A 13,476-nucleotide genomic window follows, 5' to 3' on the forward strand; every position below is an offset into this window, starting at 1 on the left:
TTGAAACAATTGATTGAATAATTAATTAGCTCACTCACAATCTAAGCACGTTATCATCTCCTTGTAGACAGAGCAAGGAGTAGAAACGAGGTATTCGGACGTCTCACCGACGGCATCGGAGTGAAGAGAGCACAAAGTTCCTCGCTGATAGGAGTCGGGTGGGCAGCGGAAAGAGAATGCTCGACATTTGAAGTTCGTTTCAGATTGGCATCTCCTTTCGCACTACAATAAATGAGAAAACCAACATCATTTTGTCGAATAGAAACCATGTTTGACAGATCTTTTCAGTGGAGTGTATTTCTAATCCAAATCTCAGATTTTAACAAAAATCTCAATTGAGTTCACTTTATCAAGTTTATTTATCATAGGTTTATTTCAAAGCTCTTCTGCTGCACTAGATAATCTCACAAAAAACAAATTGTTATAATGTATATCTTTGTAGCTTACTACAAAAAAAATTGAAAAATTTAATAGAGTTCTTGAAAAATTTCAATAGAGTTCACTACATCAAGTTTATTTATCATAGTTTTATTCCAAAGCTGTTCTGCTGCACTAGAAAATCTTACAAAAACACATTGTTATAATGTTTATCTTTGTTTTTCATTCAAATGAATAAATAAACTAATAAAAAATCTAGAAGGAGCCCCAATAGCTCACAGTTTAAGTCTTCTATATGTTGAGCCTTATTTCTATATAAGCCTATAGTCTCTCATCTTTCTGAGAGTTGTATACTACAAACAATTTAATAAAATTACAAATTCAATTTCTGACATTCGGAGGATATAAACGAAATTGAAACAAGATAACAGTTCAATTCCAATTACCTCCTCCTGCGTTCGCAAATTTTCAATTTGTAGGTCGGCCCTCAGTGATGAAACGTTGTAAACTGCATCCCGCCAACAGGTCCTTTCCTGATCTGCTTGTAAAACATGAACAATCATCAATTAGGCTATTCAATTCTATTTTTCTTAAAAATCTGATGTATAATATGAATAAAAGAATAAATATTCATTATATGATTGAAAGAATATACCCTTCAAATCCTAAAAGAAACCGTACATCAAATAAGAGAAAATACACTAGAATCCTAGAAGATAACGTACATCAAGTACGAGAATATAATTTGTGATGATTAAGCGGTGACAAAACAACACACAATTGGGCTAGACCATAACAAGATGGGTTTCTTCTATACGACTATCTGCTGCAAAAAGAGATATAGAATTCTGTCTCATGTAGATGTAGTAGTATCCAATCCATCAATTCATTGGTATCCCAATTCAATATCATCATAACTCGAAAGTCAAAATATAATTTTCCTGATAGTACTGATTATTCTTGTAAGGTGAGGAGATACCCACAACCATGTAGTGACTAAATAAGAGTGTTAGAGCCCACCTTTGATTAATATGGTACAAGTTCGCACACTGTACACTGCAACAGTATTGTACTGCAAGAATATATTCAAGTCTCTATTGTCTATTTCTATTCTATATTCCAAGTTCTAATTATATTTCTACTCCTTTTATTTTAAAAGATTATTTGTAACATGTATTTTTTGTGAAATAAAGGATTTGACTTTGATTTGATTTCTACATCTATTTTACTTATTTTACAATGAAAATAAGTAAATAGGCTACTTATTTTACAATGAAAATAAGTAAATAGGCTACTTATTTTACAATGAAAATAAGTAAATAGGTTACTTATTTTATTTTTTTAAAATAAGTAACCACTTCGTGGTTAAGTGGAAGAGTGGACATAACTGTCCAAACTTCGCCACGTCAACAAATAGAAAGTCATTCTATTCTATTCTATTTCTGTTTGTCTACTAATGTGCAGAACTGACCATGCAAGCACTGGTTCTCCATGTAGTCGCTGGAGTAGCGCGTGGAGACGGTGAAGGCGTCAGGCTGCGTGTGGCGACTGTGATGACTGAACGTGCAAGTCTTTGAGTTGGCATCGTATTGTGCCGACAGACATGGCAGACCATTCCCTCGCTCGTACTGGTCCAGGCACATTTGCGCACAACTCCACCTAAATCCAAATTTGTTCTAATTTCCATTTCTATAATTATTGCATCATTCATTGAACTCATATGGAAGGGGCATACAGATATGTTATAAAACCCAAGTTTCCAATAGCTTCTTGTAATGAGCTCTAAATTAATCCTAATGTGTTAATTTTTGGCCTAATCTCCTCATTCGTTGCCGATGATGAAAGATGTTTTGGTACCTACTTGAATACGGTACCTATACTTTTTCCAGCCAATCTCTCTATTTTATTATTGTCAATAATATGATTATTGTCAATTCAGCCATCTTTATTATTAACTTTTGCTAGTAATATTGTATAATTTTCCATTGAGTTTGATTTATTCAATTTAGTTAATTTGGCATTGCATTGGATATCGTTGAGAGCCTATATTTATCCACATTTTGTCATGTTATCAAATGAAAAATCATTATATGAATAAAATATCTCAGAAACTGGTAAAACAAATCACAATAAATGATGAAAAAATCAGATAATCGATGTCACAATAATTCATAATGAAGTAACGTACTTGCTGTTAACTCCTGGTACAACAGTGTGTTGATGGCCGACTAGTTCATGGCCAGGAATGTGTTCAATCGGCCAAACCTTATTCGTGCAATTCGCAGGTACTGAAAAAATTCAAGAAAAATGATTACTTTACAAGGATATTGGAGTATTCATCCAACTTGAAGCATGATGAACTTATTCTAGTTATGAGAATTAAAGTTATAAATTTTCATTTGAAATTTTATATATTTAGAACTTTTTATGAAAATCAAAATCAATATTGATTATTGACTTTGAATATTATTATTGTTAGACACATATTGAGTTTTCAGATTTCTTAAATTTTCCGATTTTCTCACTTCAGTTTCTACTTACGTGATGTGAATGGTCATTTCTGAGTTTAAAGAAAAATGGAATAAATACTATGAATAAAAATGTTTTTCTCATTCCAACCTTTTAATTTCAGGTACCATCAGGAAGAGTATACTACACAAATAAACATATGAATACATCATAGCATAACGTTATTGAAGATGGTGTGAGTGGAAAAAGAATATTACTTCAAGTATATTAATTATCTCCTTCTATACTATGAAATGAGATTTGGATGTAAGCGTAAGCATGCACGAAATATGAAATACATTATGATTGACCCATCATCACGTCTGAGCTACCAAACTAATAATTAAGTTTTGCACACAGTCTGAATTCACGGAGGGTGATCATATGCCTATTTTTATTAATTATTAATCCCAAATTTGAGTGATATTTTAATGATTGGAGTTTATTCCATTATCGGTGGATTGCAATTTGCAAACGCACAAACACAAGAGCAATAAAATCCTCCTACTAACAGCTTAGGATGGAAAGGTGAAGATAGCCAAGGTCGAAAGGTAGTCGGTTCGATCCCCGCCGAAGTGTAGATTTTTTGCTATGAATTTTAAAATTAAATAAATATTATCCATGCAACTTTGACAAAATAATTGAAAATAATTATTTTTATATATTTTTTATTGATAATTTTCCTATTGACATTTTTTGTAGATCTCAAAGTAAATAATTTGATAGCAAACTCTTTCAATTTTCAGCTTGGAATTATGGAACACTCATCCTAGAGGGCTAATAATTGACAGTCGCGGAGTTCGGGTTACACCTAACTCGTTTATAATTATTGAGTGTTGAGTCACTATCAATACTTAGACTAAGTGAATTTAATAAGATACACAAAAAGGACATAATAATATAGTAATGTGGATGATATGCCCAAGCTGGAAAGATTACTCGCCCATTAGTGGAAAATAATTCATAAATGGGTATTCGAAGTAAAACTGAATAGTGAACGCACCTTTCAGGCACACTTTCTCGAAGAAATTGGCATCTGGGTAGGGAACGAACTGTTCCACATTCAGCCTGGAGATGCTGACTCTGAAGCACGAGCCCTGCTTGTAGTCAACTATGAATCCTGAGCAATCACTCGACTGACTGCATCTGAAAAGTTATAGAAAAATTGTTATATTACCTGAAGTTTCCATTAAATATTATTAGAATGTATTGACAAGAATATAAAAAAATAGTTGAAATATCAAGCAATAATCACATAGATATTGATAAGATACAAACCCATACAATGATGAAAAAATCTAAAAATAGTTTCTAAAATTTGTAAAAGAATGAGCGATGAATGATTGAATAAGGACAGTGATATATGTAATTTGTACGTCTAAATGTATGTATGTAAATGTTTGTATGTCTAAACGTCTAAATGTTTGTATGTATGTAATCCAATGTAGTCCAACATACAGAGTGAGTCATATGTATGGGAACCCTTCAATAAATTGGAGACTGTTGTAGAAATAATACTGTAACTTTCAGGATAAGTTAATGGTCGACATACTCTACCTTTTGACGTACAACTGAATTTCAACCCCTCATAAGTAGGTGACTTAGGGGTTGTAACTCGAATATTTTAAATGTAAGCACCCATTGTGCGGTACATCATTTTTAAGGCATTTCAAAACAAGAAATTCAACATGAATTAAAATGTCCTATGATACTTGTATCCAAAATGCGGCTGATTAAAGTTTTAGTTTTTAAAGAAATAATTGGTAAAGCCGCCATTTTGAATAAAAGTATCAGGACATTTCTATTGATGTCATCCTTCTCGTTTTGAAAGGGCCTTTAAAGTGGGTGTTTACATTCAAAATATTCTAGTTACAACCCCTCATTTCTTCAAAAACTAAAACTTCAATCAGCCGCCATTTTGGATACAAGTATCGTAGAACATTTTAATTCATGTTAAATTTCTTGTTTTGAAATGCCTTAAAAATGATGTACCGCACAATGTTTACATTTAAAATATTCGAGTTACAACCCCTAAGTCGCCCCTTATGAGGGGTTGAAATTCAGCTGTACGTCAAGAGGAAGAGTATTTGACCATTAACTTATCCTGAAAGTGACAGTATTATATCTACAACAGTCTCCAACTTATTGAAGGGTTCCCATACATATGACTCACTCTGTAAATTGTACGTGAGTAAAATTAATTGTACAATTAATAGGCCTACTATTTCTATTCGTGCATGAGATTTAAAATAAGAAAATGATTTTAATCAACCAATATGGTGCTAGAAATGTGAAATAACACAATGTATGCGCTACATACCTGTGATAGCACTCAGCTGTTATAGCAACGCCTGGTCGATTGGCGTAGAGCAGAACTGGTTGTGTGGTCGTAGTAGGGGCTACATTCGGAATTTTCACTAGAGACAAATTCAATCCGGGAGGGCATAGCTGTCCTGTAAATTGAAAATAGAAAAATATTTATTTGTATAAAATTTACTAGAAAAAAGTAGTCTACCTATGTATTGATGATTTCAATCAACTGATAGTGCTCCATAATAATATCTATTCATCAATGTAAATAAAGTACTGTATTCCTATACTTTTTTGGATTAAATTTTATATTCAAGAATAATATGAAATGAATAATACTTAATATTCATAACATTCTTGAATCTAAAATTATTTTTTACTGAATATGAAAAAGTACCACGATACTGTTACATGCCTTCAATATTCGAATTCCGATATTGCACATGACCCTAATCTGTACTGACTGACGGCTCCAATAATCGACAATATGATAATAATAATAATAATAATAATAATAACGCCTTTATTGATTGCAATAGAAATACAGGAAATGCATGAAAAATAGATAACAATAAATAAATAACTTTTCATAGTCCTTCATTTTTCACTCTTTTTTTTTCGCTGGCTTATATCCCAGGTCAATTGTTGACATTTGGGTAATCGACAATATATTGCACAGCAATGGATGGCAGAGTATCAGATATGAATAATTCAATGGCTTTCCTGAGCTGCTTTATCAATTCACTAGAGGCCTCCAACTGTTTGAAAGTTGAGAGCATACAGTAGCTTTTTTTAGTCAATGAAAATAGCTAAAAGCCGAATGACACTAACTCATTAAATACTCAGCCAGTCCCTCATTCACTCCCTGACTCACCTATCAACATAACTAAGCATCTACTGGATCAAATATGTCAAAATTTGACTGGTAGGTGTTCTAGAGTCGTACTAGAAACATATTTTCATTAGAGTTCCTATATAAACATTTTTAGTTGAGTTCTGAATGTATTTCACTCCTGTTTGCAGACAAGAATTTTCTTAAGCAGTCAGTATTGTATTTAATGATCTTAGATATCATTTGTGTAACAGAATTTCTTATGTTATTAAATAAAACTTGATTCGATTTGATATTTGACAATTTTTTTAAAATCTGTGTTTTTCTGCGTTCCCTCAGCTTTATCAAGAAAACAAATGAACATTAAATGCTCAAATTTGGTATACAGGTTCAGCTAAGGTGAAAAGACCTTGTAATAGATGGACTTCAAAATTAAGCCAAAGATACGCCGGAGTCTGACAGATTTTCAACAGTTTTCCATAATTTTCCATCGATTTTATGCGTTTTCTCAGCTTTTACAAGAACAAATTGATAAGATTATAAGATTAGAACTACCTGAGTCATAAGATTTGGTACACAGGTTCAAATAAGTTGTGCAAAAGTTGGGTTCAGAGTGTTTTGTAAATGCTCCAAAGATACCCAACATCTCAAAATGTCTCTACTTGGGAAATGAACAGAGTTGATCGTTATTCAACGCAGCCTACATGAAACAAAGTCGATTAGCAAGATCGTTTGCACATATTCGAGAATTGGCCTGTAAAAACATCGTAGCCTATAAAAGTTGGTAGAAGAGTTGGAAATTCTATCACGGTACCATCAGCCTTGAATTGCGTCATCTTTGCCTACAAATGGGTGAGCTGTAGCTAGATATAGATATATGGTGTGAACAGGACTTTATATAGTGTATAGTTGTCGTAGCTAGATATAGATATATGGTGTGAACAAGAGTTTATATAGTGATAGTATAAGCTACTGCGATTGCATTCGACCGCATAAAGTTAGTGCATTTCTAGTTCACCTGTCACTATGATAATTTATTGACTTCTATGCCTCTGCTCTTCTATAGAGTCATTGTTTTCTTGAATGATGCGATTCCAAGTATCATCAACAGTAAAAAAATATAATACGGGTGTTTCAAAGAGGTCTTCATGGTTAAAATCCAAATGTCAATACAATATTTTTGGATATTACATAAATAATACTCGAATAATGCATATAAATAATATGATACTTATTTCATACCACTAATATTGTGTGGAATAATGAATATAAATAACTTAATATGATACCTATTCCATACAATTAATATTGTAAGCGAATATTATTTATTTAAAGATAAATAGAGAAGAATGGATAAATCAAAGTGAATGATATAATTTGTCGAATACACAAAATTAAAAATTCAATACATTAGGTATTACATTTTTGAGACTCAATAAATACTGTGTACTCGACAAATGATATCATTCACTTTGAGTTTTACTCTTATCTATTTATTATCTAGAAATAGATAGTATATTTGTATAGTATATTAATCGTATGAAATAGGTATAATATTAAGTTATTTATATTCATTATTCCACACAATATTAGTGGTATGAAATAAGTATCATTTTATTTAGGCTATATGCATTATTTGAGTATTATTTATGTAACATCCAAAAATATTGTATCGACATTTGGATTTTAACCATGAAGACCTTTTTGAAACATATATTGGTTATTAAACTTATACCAATATACAGTACTGCTAATGTGGCTTTCTCCACATTAGTCTTCATGAAATATGTGAAAATTTTCATAAATTATTCTGTTATCACATTTGTACAATTTTTTCACATTTTACTAAAAGTAATACTCATTATACACAAGAAATATTTCTATTAGAAATTGAAATATGAATTGCAACTTTTAGAAGTAACCGAATTTTCATAAAAACCTTCAAACCTGAAAAGTAATTCCTATTGGCTTATATGTATGGAAATCTCAACTTAATGTGACAATATATACTGTATTATGCTTGACTATATATAACGAGGATGAATATGGTGACCAATAAGTTACTATGTTCTCTTCCTGAGTATTGAATTACAATATTTCCATTGTTATTAGAAATATTATTTTAGAAATCATTCATTCTTTCATACACTATGAACAATGATACAATATTACGTACAAATGTCAATAGAATACATTCAATATACATACAATATGATAGCATAATAGATCTATGTAGTGTAAGGCATAAATTTGTAACAATGTATAAACATAATAAACCCAAAAAAGAAAGCATCAATTCAAGGTGATTTGGGAGAGAACCTTTTGTTAATAAGCATCATGAAATATGAGCTCAAGTAGTACCTTTATAGTAATTGGCAAAGTAGTGAGTAGGCTTTCATTCAAGCTCACTAGGCTTTATTACAGGTTGTAAGGACATGTGATTGATAGTCCAACAATGCTGAGAGCATCCTACAAATTGAAGTTTTCAAGGATATAGCTAGAAACCGCAAGGGTTATTGAAGAAAAATTGCAATAGAAAAACTACAACGTAATGTAGGCCTAATTAAAATTATAATTTCAAAAGTTTCAAGTTACCACAAAAAGCTGAGAGATGGTGACTCAGAAGTTTTCCTCTTAACCATTTTTGAGCCAATTAACGATTTTTTTTCAAAATAAAAATAAGTAATGCATAAAGGGCCGCTAATCTTTGTTTTGATCCAAACCGAATGTAATTCCATTCAATATAAAGTTTACAGCGACTTTCATTAATTTCACAAGTCTTTCAATATATAATTATAGGATGAGGATAGTAGGCTACACTGTAAGTCACGTTTTCTGAGTTTCAACGTCAATGATTAATCATTATACTATCATTATATTTCTCAAGTCGATCAGCTTATATTTTTAAAAGTGATGACTTTTTAGATTCATCCATCTATGAACTAAATTATTAACTGATGCTTCAATAATAAATTTAAGGCTACAAATAGGTATCCTTCTTCAATTTATCATTTCCTTCCATCGATAACTGAATACATATATGTCATGATCTATAGACCTACCATATCAATTTATAATTACATAGGCCCACATGAAGAATAAAAATCATTATTTATTATTCATAACGCTGGGTATTTTCAGAAGTCACATGCAGATGAACACGTGAGATAAACGTTTAAAACTCAGGCTTAACTATTTTCTAAACTGCCCAAGATAATGGCCACTAAATTACGGCTAACTTATTACGACCAAGCACTTGATAGTTGCCTACGACATTTTGTTTTAGCCTTCAAAGGTTTCAAGTTCATTACCGGTACAAAGTAAACATATTCCTGAAAACACATAAACTTCGTGTTACGTCACATCGTTACATATTTGAGGTTCACCATCAGAGGGAGTGACAGCTAATAAACATAGACTTTGTTTTTCTTAGTCATTGTCATTAGGAATCTTTTGAGAGACATATAGTTTTTTGACTTTGCATTGAATACTATGTACTGTAATGAACATTGTATAATTATTGACTGTTCAATACAATTTATTAGAATCCTTTTAGTGGCTGCTCTACAATTTCTTCAGCAATTCTACAACACATTTTTGCAGGGTTTTTCTATACTGCAGCTAAAGCTTGTGAATTTCTCAAAACATTTGTCTCCAGTACGAGTATTTCATTATAAATTATTGAATAGTTGCAAGTGATTTTACAGTGTTGAGATCTCTGGTAAGAGCCGTATAAATTCACAATCTAGGTAGCTGTTATAAACGTAATTTTTGAAGAAATGAATATATAGGTACCGGTAACCATTACCAGAATGCTCCCTTGACCTTGTAACATTTAATATTTTGATAACAACAGTAAATTGAACTTTTCTAAAATTTTATTCAAGTTTCTACCGCCTGGCTACATGAATATGAAATATCTAATATTTGAAAATTCCACTTAGTGAACTCACAAGAGATGGTGTAGCCGAAACTAGTGAGCATCGGATTTTAATAAATGAGTTGCATGTAATATGTAATAATCTATTATGTAAAATGTAATAGTTTCATTTGATTATCTACCATGATATCTCCTTAACACCTCCAACACAACACAGAAATATGATTATAGGGTTGAGCAAGGGGTCTTCACTCAGCTAAGCTATGAATTTAACTCAGTGGAACGTCCATCACTCTTCAGTGAAAGCGTTGAAGATGATAATAATAATTATAACATCTGAACTCTCAATCTCAAATAATAAAGAGTCAACTTTATAGAAAAAATGATTATGATGCAAAGCATATTATAAATTCATTTCAACTCACCATGAATTGTTGAACTGATCGATGCTAATAATACGAAGAGCGTCTCACTGAAAATAAGCTTTGAGTTTGGATTCATTTCGACTAGATTGATTTTCTCTCCTTTTCGTCCAGTTTTACTACGTCTACAACAAAAAATATGACACAATCGTATTATCTGTTCATAAATTAATCATAGAATAGTGCTTACATCATTATAGTCAATCATAGATGCGATTATTACGTGTTTTTTTGGGAGGCCTGTTGGATTGTTGAAAATATTTTAACATAATGAGACTTTTTTCGATACATCGCAAAATTTTACACATCAAATCGATTGTGATAGTTATTCACATCGAATAAAAAAGACTCGAACTAGTCGCAATCACAAATTCTTTGAAATAACGAGACACCAGTTTCATTTGTTACACCATAATTTATCTTTGATAATCCTCTTGATATTTTCAATGTGTGGTTGAGACAACTTCAAATATTTTCTCTAAATATATCATGCAGTTTTATATTATTTTGCTTGTTCATCTATGTTGCTTGCTAATCTATACGGTATACATACCAGAGAATAGCCAAAGCATAATATTTATCACTTGGACAAATGATTTGGATGATAATATGCCACTTCTGTTATCTTTGATAGAACCGAAATCAAATAAATGATTCTCCTACAGAATCTTACTTTGGGTGAAAATTGTGAGTCATAATGTTACCGTACTCATCTCAGAGTTTCAAGAGAAATAATCGAAGTAATATTGAGCAATAGATTATGATTGATTATGATTTATTAGTTGACACCCTTAGCTGATGAACGATTTTTAGACTTTCAAACTCATCAATTTGAACGGTCAGCAGTCAAATTACTGTATTCTAATTGTACCATAAATCTATGAGGATCCTCATTATTATGAAGTTATCTCTTTCAATATTATCAGTACAATATTTCAATGTACAGTACAGTACATTGGATGTATATGCTGTATCACTATTAATAGGGCAGTATTGAATTAGAAACCATAAACATATCCTATCATTTGTCAATGTCAAGTATAACAATCTCAGTCTTCATTGATCAGAGTGAAACCTCTTTGATGAAGAGGCAAAAGTTACACATTCAATGTTATAGACGATTTATATGAAAAGAATTTTGAATTGATTGAGAGTCAGTGACATTTCACTTCAGTATACTACTTTAACCTGATGTCCTTCCCAACTCGAACCTTTCCACAGTTTCATATTTATTTTGAAACAAGTTCTGTTCTGGCTTTACTTGAGTTCCTATGTTAAACACAGTTTTTTTTTGTCGACATGTATTGCCCAGAAAATCAATAACAATTTTCTCATAGTCTTCTTCAAATAATGAACAGGCTTCTAATATTTTTACATTTTTACAAACGGTTATTGATTGATTGATTATTTGCCTTTATTAGGGCGGAGTTAGGACTCTAGGCCCTCTCTGCCACATAACCCCAAACGTGACGTAGTTTAGAGTAATGGCTATAAATCGTATTCCTCAAATGAATAAATTCTCAAAATTATTGAATATCGCTTCAGAAAATCTTCCTTTATTCAAATAAATGAACAAATACATCAAAAAACATTCATATTTTCTTATAATTCCTTAATGAACATTATTTATGATTTGTTATTACGTTGGTTTTTCTCTTTATTGTAACTGAATAATATGAAAACTATCATAGTAAAGTTTCACATTTCTCTAGTCGAAGATTTAATTCTCATTAGGTCTGGCTCCTCTTGACTTTATAAATAATTTTCATCTAATTACCAAAGAAAACCCCATAAACTTAACCGGAAGAATATTACAAAAAAAAGAATAAACAAACAAATGAAATAACGTAGATATACAAATAACATATAATTTTTTCTTGTAAAAATTAGAATAATAAATAAATGAGTAAATGATATTTTGAATATTATATTCTACTCCTCTACAAATCTACGGTATGTAAGACTGTCGGAAAAGCAATTTTAGAATCTTTTCTGGTTTTACTGTCTTGAATTTCATTAGAAGTTTATTATAGAATTGTATTTTAGCATTTCCTGACTTCCTAGTCTATTATTCAATGTAGGATTTTATTTCATTCAACTTTTTGAATAAATTAATATTACTGCTTAAAAAAGTTACAAAATCAAAACAGACAGTTCGATGGAAAATGTATCAATTTGAAACCAATAGATTCAGTGTTCCAACTCACCTAAACTACAACAGCGGAAAACTTTGGCGCTGATTTTCCCGCAAAAATTGGCGCGAAACTGTAACAGCGCGCGCACGCACACACACACGTAACTAGCCAATCACACACCGCATATCTATAACCAAGCACTCTCACTACAGCACTGCACGCCGAGTCTAAACGAAACTGAAAGTAAAAACCCAACTATTCCGCGTACGCATTCAAAGCACTTTTCTAGCCTGAAGCCTGGAAAACAGGAGGGGGCGGTGCAGTGATGAGCTGCATATTAGGGGGGAATAGAAGGAAAAGAGAGCGGAACAGAAGGAGAAAGAGGAAGATAGGTGAAGGAAGAGGCGTGACCTTGACAACTTTACCTCCTCCTCCTCAACCTCCACTTCGCGACTAGGTCGTACTTTATTATCATAATTTGGACTTGAAGCAGGTTGAAACGGGACGAACGAACTTGAAACTGGAGGAGCTAGTTGATTCAACAAAACTAGTTGATCAAACGAGCCAGTTGAATGAACGTTTATTAGTAGGCCTAATCAACAACAATGCAGTTCATTTTCCAGTTAAAATCTGTTGGTCAGGTCTGTTTCATTATGAAGACTTCACAACCCCATTTTCTCAGTTGCAATAATAAAGTAGCCTGTAGAAGCAAAGGAGTATAGAATCTTAGAATGTAACATTTTATATTCTCTGAGTAGCATGTAAGCTCTTATCAATCAACACCCACTTTCAGGTTATTCGAACCAGTTGTCAATCTCAAGAAGGGAATTGATTGTCTCTTTCATACTCAAAGCTACTGTGTGTATAAATCAAATATCTAAATAGTGATGTGTCCAATGCAGAGTCTCTTAATTTTATGTGAACTGGGAGTCCATGGAGTCTTTGCATCAGAGAAGATTTATTGTACCATTAATTTAGGATATTTTAAATATTTATTTATTCATATCGTAG

General features: G+C 31.8%; 1 protein-coding gene across 3 annotated transcripts in view; it reads right to left on the reverse strand.

The window, feature by feature from the left end:
• Positions 1-12,752, reverse strand: part of LOC111048518 — a 30,205-nt gene extending 17,453 nt beyond the window's left edge. Inside the window, exons 1-8 of one of the 3 annotated variants that reach the window (XM_039425074.1) lie at positions 12,538-12,752; positions 10,334-10,455; positions 5,207-5,339; positions 3,890-4,032; positions 2,567-2,666; positions 1,850-2,037; positions 825-916; positions 39-222 (exon numbers count right to left, since the gene is read on the reverse strand). In XM_039425074.1, the coding sequence (XP_039281008.1) occupies positions 39-222; positions 825-916; positions 1,850-2,037; positions 2,567-2,666; positions 3,890-4,032; positions 5,207-5,339; positions 10,334-10,409 (916 nt within the window). In that variant the 5' untranslated portion in view covers positions 10,410-10,455; positions 12,538-12,752. The remainder of the gene's footprint in view (positions 1-38; positions 223-824; positions 917-1,849; positions 2,038-2,566; positions 2,667-3,889; positions 4,033-5,206; positions 5,340-10,333; positions 10,456-12,537) is intronic. The other 2 variants (XM_039425072.1, XM_039425073.1) reach the window with 2 other exon arrangements.
• Between the last annotated feature and the right edge of the window lie 724 nt (positions 12,753-13,476).

Source organism: Nilaparvata lugens, chromosome 3 (genome assembly GCF_014356525.2).
Source record: "Nilaparvata lugens isolate BPH chromosome 3, ASM1435652v1, whole genome shotgun sequence".
Lineage (NCBI taxonomy): Eukaryota > Metazoa > Arthropoda > Insecta > Hemiptera > Delphacidae > Nilaparvata > Nilaparvata lugens.